The sequence below is a fragment of the Poeciliopsis prolifica genome, unplaced genomic scaffold (genome assembly GCF_027474105.1).
Source record: "Poeciliopsis prolifica strain line A6 unplaced genomic scaffold, Auburn_PproV2 SCAFFOLD082, whole genome shotgun sequence".
Taxonomy (NCBI): domain Eukaryota; kingdom Metazoa; phylum Chordata; class Actinopteri; order Cyprinodontiformes; family Poeciliidae; genus Poeciliopsis; species Poeciliopsis prolifica.
Genome location: NW_026562457.1, coordinates 714,054 through 728,244, shown reverse-complemented (window position 1 = coordinate 728,244; position 14,191 = coordinate 714,054). Strand labels below are relative to the sequence as shown.

Sequence of the window (14,191 nt, the reverse complement as noted above, 5' to 3'; positions counted from 1 at the left end):
CTGCGGCTCTTCAAGTGCAAGAATGAAGGGGGCGGGGCCACGAGCTTCCAGAGAGGCGGGGCCAGCCTCCAGCGTCCAATCAGCATCAAGTCTCAGCTGTACGCTCCCGACCCGGACGCCTGCAGCTGCGACTTCAGCGACCTCCTGCCCGCAAGCCTCCGGCCCTCCGTGACGAGGTCGTTCAAGAACAAGCCCTTCTTCTCCAAGAAGAGTGAGTGTTACTGCCGCTGGGCAGCAGGGGGCAGCGTGAGGGACTGCAGCTGAACTCAGGCAGTTCTCTTCTTCTGTCTCAGAGCTTAAAACCCTGAAAAGTTTCTCAAGGAACCGCTACAGCCGCTCGCTGTCCGAGCTGAACGCTTACCCTGGCAACCAGACCCTGGTGGGCGGAGCCAGTCAGAATGAACCCGAGGACGAGTTCAGCGGGATGGGAGCCGTCACCGACGCGCCGGCGCCATCTAGTGCCGTCAGAGTGACTCACAGGTCAGAGAAGCTTTACTTTTCAAATCCACCTGGTTTCTGATTCTGGTTCTGGTCTGACCGGGCCGTCTGCTGCAGGTGCTCCATCCTGTCCAACGCCTCGGTGAAATGCGACACCAGAGTTTATAAATCTCTGCAGGCCTGGAAGGACCACAAGCTGCACATCGACCACGAGGTACGGCCTAGTCAAAGGATTCTCTCAGGTCTTCCCATCTGGAGTGACAGGATGTCAGGCTGCAGCAGTACTTCCTGTTTGAATCGGACTCTGATATCCTGGTTCTGTTTGGTTCCGACTGGAGGAACCGACCCAAACAGACGGGATCAGATCCAGAACAGCAGAAATAAAACGTCTTCTGTCTTCAGATCGAGACTCTGCAGACCAAGATCAAGAACCTGAGAGAGGTCAGAGGTCACCTGAAGAAAGCCCGCCCCCTGGAGTGCGACTGCAACAAGTACCTGTAAGCTAACGACCAGAACCCGACCAATCAGTGGCTTCATCCAACCGTCGTCCATCCATCCAGGCATCCACTATTCATCCATCATCCATCTCCTTCTATTCTGTGTCTCATCCTGTTTTATATTGAAATATAATTCTAGAATTTCTTCTCTTTCTTGTTAAATTGGACCAACTGAGCTAACAGCTGACTTTGTGTTTGCAGGTACAAAACCAAACTGAGGAAGAAGCTTCGCTTCAGAGGAGGAGGCCTTCATCCCTTCAGGTGAGTCAGAAAGGTCGCAGTGGGGTCGTCCTCATCACCAGTGTGGTCACCTGGCAACACCTGTGTGTGTGTGTGTGTGTGTGTGTGTGTGACAGCAGGAAGGGGGGCCTGGAATAAGAAGATCTGGCTTCAGAAGGAGCAGAAGAGGAGGAAGAAGATGAGGAAGATGATCAAGAGGATCAGGAACAACGACACGTGTTCGATGCCCGGACTCACCTGCTTCACACACGACAACCAGCACTGGCACACCGCACCCCTGGACATGTACGGCACACACACACACACACACACCGCCAAAGTGGTTCCTGCTTCAGAGGTTAGAGGTCATCCTTAGGGATGAAAGGTTATGTGTGATGACTGGGTGTGTTCCAGTGGGACCGTTCTGCGCCTGCACCAGCGCCAACAACAACACCTACTGGTGCCTGAGGACCATCAACGAGACGCACAACTTCCTGTTCTGTGAGTTCGCCACCGGATTCCTGGAGTACTTGACCTGAGCACCGACCCGTACCAGGTACACACACACATACACCGACCCGTACCAGGTACACACACACACACACACCGACCCGTACCAGTAACACACACACATACACCGACCCGTACCAGGTACACACACACATACACCGACCCGTACCAGGTACACACACATACACCGACCCGTACCAGGTACACACACACACACACACCGACCCGTACCAGGTACACACACACCGACCCGTACCAGGTACACACACATACACCGACCCGTACCAGGTACACACACACACACCGACCCGTACCAGGTACACACACACACACACACCGACCCGTACCAGGTACACACACACCGACCCGTACCAGGTACACACACATACACCGACCCGTACCAGGTACACACACACACACACCGACCCGTACCAGGTACACACACACACACACCGACCCGTACCAGGTACACACACACACACACCGACCCGTACCAGGTACACACACACCGACCCGTACCAGGTACACACACACGTACCAGGTACACACACACACCGACCCGTACCAGGTACACACACACACACCGACCCGTACCAGGTACACACACACACACCGACCCGTACCAGGTACACACACACACGTACCAGGTACACACACACACACACACGTACCAGGTACACACACACAGACCCGTACCAGGTACACACACACACACACCGACCCGTACCAGGTACACACCACACACACCGACCCGTACCAGGTACACACACACACACACCGACCCGTACCAGGTACACACACACACGTACCAGGTACACACACACACACACACCGACCCGTACCAGGTACACACACACACACACCGACCCGTACCAGGTACACACACACACAGACCCGTACCAGGTACACACACACACCAACCCGTACCAGGTACACACACACACCAACCCGTACCAGGTACACACACACACGTACCAGGTACACACACACCAACCCGTACCAGGTACACACACACACAGACCCGTACCAGGTACACACACACATGTACCAGGTACACACACACACACACAGACACGTACCAGGTACACACACACACACACAGACCCGTACCAGGTACACACACACCTGTACCAGGTACACACACACACGTACCAGGTACACACACACACACAGACCCGAACATGAGTAAATAAAGTATTTTGTTTTATTTCCTGTTTAGAATATTTACTGGAAATGTTCTTTAATGTGTTTAATTCTGACTTTCATCTGATGTTTGAATCAGACATTAAAACCTAAATCCCTCCTGGATTTTCCAAACTTTCGGTTTCTGATGAGTTTTGAAAACGACTGAATATGAATCTGTTTTGAAAACCGTCCTCAGCTGCTGGAGCTCAGAGATTTCGTCTCTGTTGAGATGCCGCCCAGATTCTGAATCCCTGTTGTTTCCGTCTTTCTGCGTACAGCTGATAAACGCCGTCAGCTCGTTGGACCGGACGGTTCTGAACCAGCTGCACGTCCAGCTGATGGAGCTCAGAGGCTGCAAGGGTCACAAGCAGTGCAATCCTCGCACGCGCTCAGTAGAGCTGGGTAGGACGGACACACACATGCGCACACACTATGACTCTCGCCATCAAACCCGGATCTAAAACACACATCGCCGTATTTCAGTTATGTCATCAGACTAAAACTAAAACTGTAAAAGTGGGACACAGACATGATAGTGGGCCGAGCACACAGCCCTGAGGAACGCCGCTGCTCATTCTGAGGGTCGTCATATGTTCATCAGCAACATGGTGATGCTGTTCAAGCTGCAAAATAACTACCGGCTCTGAACTCACTGGTTTCACTGGTTTCACTGGTTTCACTGGAAGTGAGCTTTAAATTAAATCTTCAACCACATAACATGTTTAATGACGGTGATTCACTGAATCGGTCAGTAAAGCAGGAAATGAGGATATTTTGCTCCAGCCGACATGAACACAGAGATGGTCAATAAATATAATATTTATGTTAAAGGAGATAAATTTCACCAAAATAATCTCAGCTTATGGTTCCTTCGTCTCGGCTGGTGGTGCGTTCAGGTGACCTCTGTTCACACCAGCAATCAGGTTGTTTGTTTCCAGGAGTCGTTGCTTACTAACCAATCAGATGATCTTTTCAGCAGGAGGGCGGGCTCATGGCGGCTTTGGTGACTACAGGTACACACACACCGACACACACACACTGACACACACACACACTCTGAGTGACTTCCTGCCGCGCTCTGAGGGATGGCGGTGCAGACGGTGTGTTTGGCTGAGTGTGTAACTGTGTGTTTGTTGCATCAGGCTGTTTGAAAGAAGGAAGTGGCCGAAAGTGAAGAAGCCTTCATCATCCCGAACGCTGTGAGTCTTCCTCCATGTTCTCCGTTATGATTGGCCTGCATGGGGCAACTTCCTGCAGGACGCCTCCGTCCTGTCTGCCCGACACACACACACACACACACACACACACACACACACACACACACAAACACACACACATGCACACACACACAAACACACACGCACACACAAACACACACGCACACACACACGCACACACATGCACACACACACATGCACACACACACAAACACACACGCCTTATCACAACTAATGCTTTCTATCCACACTATAAAGAGACTGAAGCTCGTTGATTTTTAGAGGAAGCATCAGCTGTGACTAATCGTCTGTTCGGTGCTGAGACGAGACAAACGTCTGCAGTTAGCAGAGACGTTAGCGTCCAAACGTCTGCAGTTAGCAGAGACGTTAGCGTCCAAACGTCTACAGTTAGCAGAGACGTTAGCGTCCAAACGTCTGCAGTTAGCAGAGACGTTAGCGTCCAAACGTCTGCAGTTAGCAGAGACGTTAGCGTCCAAACGTCTGCAGTTAGCAGAGACGTTAGCGTCCAAACGACTGCAGTTAGCAGAGACGTTAGCGTCCAAACGTCTGCAGTTAGCAGAGACGTTAGCGTCCAAACGTCTGCAGTTAGCAGAGACGTTAGCGTCCAAACGTCTGCAGTTAGCAGAGACGTTAGCGTCCAAACGTCTGCAGTTAGCAGAGACGTTAGCGTCCAAACGTCTGCAGTTAGCAGAGACGTTAGCGTCCAAACGTCTGCAGTTAGCAGAGACGTTAGCGCGACGATGGTGAAGCTTCTGCCCCGATTCACTGCAGAGGAAGGACATTTTACTGAAACTGAGCAATTCACCAGATCTAAACCATCCACAAAGTCCAACACTGAAGACGCTCAGACAGCCTGCAGACAGCCTGCAGACCGGCTGCAGAAAAGCTGCAGACAGGCATCAGACAGGCTGCAGACAGGCTGCAGACAGCCTGCAGACAGGCTGCGGACAACCTGCAGACAGGCTGAGGACAAGCTGCAGACAGGCTGCAGTCAGGCTGCAGACAAGCTGCAGACAGGCTGCAGACAAGCTGCAGACAGGCTGCAGACAAGCTGCAGACAGGCTGCAGACAAGCTGCAGACAGGCTGCAGACAAGCTGCAGACAGGCTGCAGACAAGCTGCAGACAGGCTGCAGACAGGCTGCAGACTAGCTGCAGACAGGCTGCAGACAAGCTGCAGACAGGCTGCAGACAAGCTGCAGACGGGCTGCATACAGGCTGCAGACAGGCTGCAGACTAGCTGCAGACAGGCTGCAGACAAGCTGCAGACAGGCTGCAGACAAGCTGCAGACAGCCTGCAGACAGCCTGCAGACAGGCTGCAGACAGGCTGCAGACAAGCTGCAGACAGGCTGCAGACAAGCTTCACTCTGAGGGGAATCACTGCAGCCAGGGCCGGCCCAAGGCAGAAGCTAACCAAGCAGCTGCTTCGGGCCACCAAGGGGCCCGTCAGTGGTGCTAATATTTATTTTTGGAATAATTCTGTTATTATGTCAAAAACACAATTTCACCATGAACTGATTTGTTTTTACAATAATATATATTTGATCATGTATGTAGAAATGTTAATTTTATTGATAAACATGAAATAAATAAATTGCTCTTGTGCCCCCTGCTGGCCGCGGTAGGTACCGCACGCTTCTGTGCAGAGCATCCAAACGTCCAAAGCTCCGGTCAGAAGTTAAATCAGCAAAACAATGTGTCAGAAACAGATTTACGCTTCAGCCAGCGAGAAAAGAAAGAACAGAAAGAGCCAGGATAAAGTTTGTTTTAATGAGCCTTTATAATATAATGTAAAGATAATAAAGCTGCTAACAGAAATGACCTTGACGACCCGGACCGGTCCAGTTCTGCAACATTTAAGCTGCGTCTTTATGTGAAATTGAGTTTAAATGTTGAGTTGATTCTCCTGGTGGACATTTCTGAGGTATTTTGGCCTCAAACTGTTTGATAAGAATAATTAAAACTCGTCCAGCTAAATGTTGAGAGGCTGCAAGCTGCTGCAGGATGAGCTGCTGAGAAAAATCATTTGAAGGCTCAGAACCGACCCGGTACTGGTACCGGTACCGGTCCACATTCTGAGGGCAAAAAGACTCACCTGGGATAAATTACATTAGTAGCTGTTGGAGCTGAAGATAAACTCGTTGAATGTGACGAATGTTTCTGCACTGATTGCAGTTTTCTGGCCGATCCTGGTTCTGATTTTGGCTCATATGAATTTATTTGGTCTGAAATGTTGAATGCAGCAGGAAAGTTGCTAACAATGATTATTAGCTGTAAACGTTCAGACTGACCTGGTCAGAAGGACAGAGATGATCATCAGATCACGATGCCCCAAAATGAAGGAAATCGGAGCCAGAAATCAGCTGCTTGATAAAAGCAGCCAGAGATGCAGTCGGTTTACAGCCGGTGAGTCAATGATCCAGTGATCGGGCTGCTGATTGGGCCACGTTGTTAGCAGAACCAAAGGCTCCATCGGTCTCGGGGCCCCATGCAGGTTTGGGCCGGCCCTGGCTGAAGCTCTTTCTGATTGGCTAAATCTGCTGTTGGGTTTTGTTTGTTCCCACCGTCGCTTTAACAACAGCGTTTGTGTTTCAGGTTGTGTGTTTCCGCCTCAGTCGTCTCACTGGACCCAAAGTGAGCGGCGGCAGGTTTAACCCTCAGGTTCTGTGTTTGTGTCCAGAGGTCCGATCTGGGACGGCTGGAAGGGATAAGCTTCCCAATTGGCTGACACCGGATCTAGACTCCGCCCACCGCAGCCCTCTGAAGCAGGAAGGCGTGGCCATTGAGGTGACATCACAGCTGGACCGCCACGCCCCTGTGTCAACGGTCAGCCAATCACCTTCTGCTACTTTTGTGACATCACTGGAGAGACTCTGGGAGGAAACGCTGGACGCGCCTCTTCATCATCTGCCCCTCCCTCCTCTTCCTCCTCCTCTCTGTCGCCCTGAGGAGGAGCAGGAGGAGAACAGGGAAAGGAGTTTGTAACATTTAGGAAGCATTTTCCCTGAGTTTTGCCTGCCAGGCGTTTCAGATAAATTCCTCCCAATTCTTGTCTGATTTTGAATTCAATTTGAGAAAATTTCTTCTTTTTAGATGATGAGTCAGAATCCCTCTTCCTCCTCGTCTTCCTCCTCGTCTTCCTCCTCCTCTTCCTCCCTTTGGCCGCCTTCGTCTCGTGTTTGGATTTAGTTCGTCTGCAAGGCGCTGAAGAGCCGCTACTGACGTCACCACGAATGTGGTCATGTGACTTCCTCCTTTAACTTCACTGTTGGTTACCATGGTGACCGACAGCATTACTAACCAGGACCGCGGTTCCCACGGCGCCACGACGAGAACTGTTCTGATTGGAGGAGGACTTTCTGACGTCTCGAGAGCCAATCAGAGACAGGACTCTGTTTCTGTGTGTTTGATTTGTAATCACCTTCCTCCTCCGTTTTACCCACTGAGCTGATGGAGGATCACGTCTGGAGGAAGGAAAAGCTTCCAGGAAACATGACTGGATTCACACAGGAAGTGGAGACGTCAGCTTCCTGTCTGCAGAGTTTCGTTTCAGGATTCATTCATAAAGTGGTTTCTGTTCAGGACGTCTCTGTTGGGCTTTTCTCCTACATTTCCCACAATGCCTTTCATTTGTGGAGTTGCTGTTCAGCATGTCGGCTGAAGCTAGCCAGCTGAAGCTAGTGTGCTGAAGTTAGCCAGCTGAAGCTAGCGAGCTAAAGCTAGCCAACTGAAGCTAGCGTGCTGAAGTTAGCCAACTGAAGCTAGCCAGCTGAAGTTAGCGTGCTGAAGTTAGCCAGCTGAAGTTAGCGAGCTGAAGTTAGCCAGCTGAAGCTAGCGAGCTGAAACCAGCCAGCAGAAGCTAGCGTGCTGAAGTTAGCCAGCTGAAGCTAGCCAGCTGAAGCTAGCGTGCTGAAGTTAGCCAGCTGAAGCTAGCGAGCTGAAGCTAGCCAGCAGAAGCTAGCGTGCTGAAGTTAGCCAGCTGAAGCTAGCCAGCTGAAGCTAGCGTGCTGAAGTTAGCCAGCTGAAGTTAGCGAGCTGAAGTTAGCGTGCTGAAGTTAGCCAGCAGAAGCTAGCGTGCTGAAGTTAGCCAGCTGAAGTTAGCCAGCTGAAGCTAGCGTGCTGAAGTTAGCCAGCTGAAGCTAGCGTGCTGAAGTTAGTGAGCTAAAGTTAGCCAGCTGAAGTTAGCGAGCTAAAGCTAGCCAACTGAAGCTAGCGTGCTGAAGTTAGCCAACTGAAGCTAGCCAGCTGAAGCTAGCGAGCTGAAGTTAGCCATCTGAAGTTAGCGAGCTGAAGCTAGCAAGCTGAAAGTTAGCCAGCTGAAGCTAGCGAGCTGAAACCAGCCAGCAGAAGCTAGCGTGCTGAAGTTAGCCAGCTGAAGCTAGCGAGCTGAAGCTAGCCAGCAGAAGCTAGCGTGCTGAAGTTAGCCAGCTGAAGCTAGCCAGCTGAAGCTAGCGAGCTGAAGTTAGCGAGCTGAAGCTAGCGTGCTGAAGTTAGCCAGCTGAAGTTAGCGAGCTGAAGTTAGCGTGCTGAAGTTAGCCAGCTGAAGCTAGTGTGCTGAAGTTAGTGAGCTAAAGTTAGCCAGCTGAAATTAGCAAGCTGAAGCTAGCGTGCTGAAGTTAGCCAGCTGAAGTTAGCCAGCTGAAGCTAGAGAGCTGAAGTTAGCCAGCTGAAGCTAGCGAGCTGAAGTTAGCCAGCTGAAGTTAGCCAGCTGAAGCTAGCGAGCTGAAGTTAGCCAGATGAAGTTAGCGAGCTGAAGCTAGCGAGCTGAAGTTAGCCAGATGAAGTTAGCGAGCTGAAGCTAGCGAGCTGAAGTTAGCCAGATGAAGTTAGCGAGCTGAAGTTAGCCAGATGAAGTTAGCGAGCTGAAGCTAGCGAGCTGAAGTTAGCCAGATGAAGTTAGCCAGCTGAAGCTAGCGAAAATCATTGGTTGCTATGGTGATCCCCTCCATAAGAGAAATTGAGTAATATAATAAATCACAACGATGATCATGTTTTGTTCTAACCTGTAAGGTGATGTTTTCTGATCCTGAACCTGCTGCAGGTGGATCAGATCTATGGAAACCCATTCATGCCATGAAAGAAACAGATAAATGTCCAACAGGAAGTCATGTTATTATAAACGATATTATGGTTGTTGTTCCTGCCAGAGCTTCTGCTGGTGATGATGAGAATATTGAAGATTATTTAATGTACGGCATTAATCATGTTTTCTAATAACTTTATTCTTTTATCCCCTCCTTTGAACGTTTATAACTTACCATTTTACTTTTGTATTTTACAACATTCAATTAACATGAAATACGGATATTTTAAAGTCAGCGTTTTGAGGCAGTGATTGGCCTTTTCTTCATTATTCTGACTTTATAACTTGTATGTTGGGTTTTCTTTCTTTACTGGCAGGAATGGTCTTCCATATAAATCTCCTCTTTCTGCATTCAAAATGTTTTCATGATTTGAGCAGCAGGCCGATTGATTCTGAGTCGGTCGTTCAGCCCGTCCGACCCAGAGGTTGCTGGTTCTGATGCTGAAGCTGTTGGTGAACTTTCCTCTCCGGTGTGAATCCGGTCCGCTTCGCTCCGATCCTCCAGCCGCCGCTGTGTTTGAATGTAAAAGTTTCGATGTGCTTTTATGTGGACCGACCGGCCCGGTTCTGACCGGACCGGACCCACAGAAGGATAAACTGCAGAGCACTTTGATGATGGACGATTGTTCAGCCCCACTGAGTTTAGTCTGTGAAAAGTGTTGAACGCCAAACGCTGAGTGGAAGAAACGTTTCTGCATCAGGCGGCGCCGAAACGCTGCGTCAGCAAATAGCAACTGCAGTAAGTTTTAGTCTTTCAGGAAGAAAAACGGAGATTTCATCCTAAAGTCACATTTCAGAACAGACAACATGCAGAAAGACCCTGGGAATCGAACCCTGGACCTTCTACCTGCAAGGTAACGGTGCTACCCACTGCACCACCGTGCAGCCCAAGTTTACAGACTAAACATTTAGTCTGGAGCCAAACTAAATATCATTTTGTAAATTAAATCATTTGAAATTGTGATTTAATGTGTAACATAATGGACCTGTGAACCATCAGATTCACAAACAGGGAAAATAAAGATTTATTACGACGAGCAAACAGTTTAAATCAACAATCAGGATGAAACTCAGTCAGCTGGTGGATGTGAACCGTAGACCCTGCAGGACCCAGACCCGGCAGACCCGGACCCGGACTTGGCACACCCAAACCCGGCAGGACCCAGACCGGTGGACCCGGCAGACCCGGATCCGGCGGACCCAGACCTGGACTTGGCAGACCCAGACCCGGCAGACCAGACCTGGCGGACCCGGCGGGACCACCGCGCCGCTGTGGGTCCGGCGCCGCAGCTTGTTCACGGTCGTCTGGGCCACATCGGCTGCTTTCTGTCTGAACTCTGCAATAATAACGATATTTATAGAAACTCAGTAAAAACTCAACGCAGTTTAATTAGAGAACAGCAACGGATTTTATTTCAACATCTGATCTAAACACACAACTTTCCTTTTCCTAAACAACTTTCACGGCTTTTTGTTTCTACATTAAAACAGATTTTAGTTTATTAACGATCAGTATCCTTCCACTCGGACCGAACAGAACCTCCTTCAGTGTCTGGACCGGACCTCCAGCCTCTGAAGGTCCTTTAATGCATCACAATAATTTATGAGAAAAAGCAGCACAAACTGAAGCACAAACTGTTCAATCTGCTGCTGATCTTTACAACTCAGCAGGTTTTACACATCAGAACAGAGTGTCTCTGTGTGTGTGTGTGTGTCTGTGTGTGTGTGTGTGTGTGTGTGTGTGTGTGTGCTCCTGCAGCATCAGTCCAGCTAGATGCTATTCAGTCTCTCTAGGGTTTGTAGATCTGATGGTTTCCTCCAGCGGCGCTCGGCGGCACGCCGCCACTCGCTCCGGCCTGGACGTCCACGAAGCCCATCCTCTGCTTCCTCTTCCTCTGCTCCGTCATCTGCAGACACAGGAAGTCCACACGTTACTCCTCCAGGTGACCCGACTACTTCCTGCCTGCTGCTCAGCTGGATGAACCTGGAGGTTCAGCGTCCGGTTTCACCAACAGATGTTTCATATTTGTCTTCAGGATATTCTGCATCCTGGTCCTCATGTCCTTATATGGGCATCAGTTCATTAAGGTGATGATTGTAAACAGTAAAAAATAACAGCAATAATTTGGGTTATTTCAGCTGTTAAAAGATTAAAAATGTGGCTAATATTTCAAAGTTATATTTTCACCATGTCATTAATTAATTTATAAAGCTCAGTTATCAAACAAAACACTCAGCTAGCAAGAAAAATTGTTTGAAGTTAAATATTCACTTTGATGCTGAATATTTTTTTAATCCAAATAAATAGTTAAAAAGCAAATATATGTGTATATTGGCTAGCTGACTCGCTGAGCTAGCAAGCTAGCTGACTCGCTGAGCTAGCAAGCTAGCTGACTCGCTAAGCTAGCTAACTCGCTGAGCTAGCAAGCTAGCTAACTCGCTGAGGTAGAAAGCTAGCTAACTTCCTGAGCTAGCTGACTCGCTGAGCTAGCTGACTCGCTGAGCTAGCTAAGCCTGTCCTGGTTCCTTTCAGGCTGTGCAGGTGGAGTAGAACCAGCGACCCGGTACCTGCTCCTTCAGCTCGTTCAGCTGGCCCGTCAGCGTCGTCACCACCTTCATGGTCGACACCAGCTTGTCCTGCAGCATCCGCATCTCGTTCTGCTCGCCGTCTCCGTCGGTTACCACCAGAGACATGGCCTGCATCCGTGGGAACCAGTCCAGGTTGTTGTTCTGGGACAGAAAGGGAGAGGTGAGGCCGCCGGGTCGGGTCGGGTCGGTTCTGGTCGGGTCCGGCTCCATACCTTGATCATGTGGGCCACGTAGCTCTCTGGACCCGTGTAATCCGTCTGGTTCTTCTCCCGGACCAGAACGATGAAGTACAGGTAGTTCCAGATGTTGTGCTCCAGCTTGATGTGCTCCTCGAACGACACCGTCTTGTTGTCAAACTTATCTCTCTCCAGACCTGCAGGACACAGACAGGCTCAGCGGAACCAGAACCGGGCCGGGACCGGGCCGGGACCGCTACACACCGCAGATGAAGCATGTGGTCTTCAGGATCTCCTCCTTCTTCTGCTTCTCGCTCCGCAGGTCGGCGAACGTGTCGATGATGACGCCGAAGATGAGGTTGAGGACGATGATGATGACGATGAAGTAGAAGAGCAGATCGTAGACGACGCGCGCCGGGAACAGCGGCTCCTGCACATAGGTCCGGTCCGCATTACCGTCAGAACCTCCAGAAAACCAAAGCGGTCCAGAACCGGGTTCTGCTGCAGCCTTACTGTCTGCAGAACCTCATAAATAATCCGGTCGTTTGGACTGACAGGTTTCACCAATAAATCATCCTCTATTCTACTTTCTGGTGCAGATATTTGAACTTTGACCTCACGTTTTTGGATGGCTTACGGAGGACGTCTCCCACGCCTCCCCCGTTCTCAAGCCGTGGTTCAGGACGGTGACGATGCACATGAGCAGCGTATCGCAGGCCCGCTCTGTGCTGGGCTCCCCTGGAAACAGGAGCAATGCAGGGTTAAACTCCGCCCTCTGGGGATAAGCTCCACCCCCTGGGGGGTTAAACTCTGCCCCTCTGTGGATAAGCTCCGCCCCTCTGGGGTTAAACTCCGCCCCCTGGGGGTTAAACTCTGCCCCTCTGTGGATAAGCTCCGCCCCATTCGGGGTTAAACTCCGCCCCCTGGTGGTTAAACTCTGCCCCTCTGTGGATAAGCTCCGCCCCCTTCGGGGTTAAGCTCCGCCCCCTGCTGTTAATCCACCCTGTTCCATTCATTTGTTGTAAAACTAATATAAATATGTGCAGCTCCTGCCTTCCTCCTCCGTCTCCACGCTGGTCTCGGTGGTGCAGCTCACTCCGTCTGTGGAGCACGACTTGAGGAAGTCCTGCGCCGCCTCGCTGTGCTGAGGGTCTGCCGTCAGCTGCCGCAGCGGATCCACCTCCATGATGAAATCCTCCTTCAGGAACAGGAAGCCCAGGATGGAGAAGAGGTAGACCAGGATGAGGGCGAGCAGCGCCGTCAGCAGGATGGAGCGCCCGTTCCGGGTCACGCTCTTGATCACATTGAACAGCGTCCTCCCGGTAGATCAGGTCAAACAGCTGGACACACACACCATCATCATCATCATCATCAGGGTCTGAGGAACATGGAGGACCGAACGCCGCCGTACCAGGATGCTGTAGAAGAGCTCATGGACGAAGAGGCCCAGGGTGGAGGTGAGGGCGTAGGCCAGGTGGTACAGGAACTCCACATCCATCACCATGGCTTTGTAGCCCATGATGAAGGTTCCATTGTTCCCCACAAAGCTCACGACAAACACCACCTTATTGATGAGCTGGACACACACACACACACACATGCACAGAGACACACACACACAGACACACACATACACACAGAAACACACACACACACACACAGACACACACACACAGAAACACACACAGACACACACACACAGAGACACACACGAGAACACACAGACACACACACAGAACAACACACACACAGAAACACACATACACACACACAGAAACACACACACAGAAACACACACAGACACACACACACACAGACACACACACAGACACACACACACACAGACACACACACAGACACACACACACACACAGACAGACACACACACAGACACACACACAGAAACACAGACACACACAGACACGACACACACACACACACACACACACACACACAGACAGACACACACACAGACACACACACAGAAACACACACACAGAGACACACACACACTTTGCATTAGTCTGTAAATTATGACACATTAATGCAAAGTTGGGATTTTTAAAGCAGTTTTGCATTGAAATCTTGACGCCTTCATGTTTATGAAAATCTGTTTGGACCCAATCAGAACTTTTTCCACAAAGCTGCTGATCTACTGAAGCTGATTTTAGCGTTTTGCTAACGTTCAGGGTACCGGCTACATAACGATAGCATCAACATGGCTGAATTTAGCATTAGCTTCTGCTGACTCTCATGT

General features: G+C 50.3%; 1 protein-coding gene and 1 pseudogene across 1 annotated transcript in view; one reads left to right on the top strand and one right to left on the bottom strand.

Annotated features, from left to right (window-relative positions):
• Positions 1-1,353: 1,353 nt before the first annotated feature.
• LOC129352948 (extracellular sulfatase Sulf-2-like) lies at positions 1,354-7,667 on the top strand (annotated as a pseudogene).
• Positions 7,668-10,133: 2,466 nt separating this feature from the next.
• Positions 10,134-14,191, bottom strand: part of LOC129352937 (inositol 1,4,5-trisphosphate receptor type 3-like) — a 51,859-nt gene continuing 47,801 nt past the window's right edge. The window contains 9 exon segments of the mRNA XM_055022149.1: positions 10,134-11,076; positions 11,738-11,899; positions 11,971-12,131; positions 12,199-12,364; positions 12,555-12,601; positions 12,604-12,672; positions 12,988-13,250; positions 13,252-13,274; positions 13,346-13,510. Of these exon segments, the coding sequence (XP_054878124.1) occupies positions 10,960-11,076; positions 11,738-11,899; positions 11,971-12,131; positions 12,199-12,364; positions 12,555-12,601; positions 12,604-12,672; positions 12,988-13,250; positions 13,252-13,274; positions 13,346-13,510 (1,173 nt within the window). The 3' untranslated portion in view covers positions 10,134-10,959.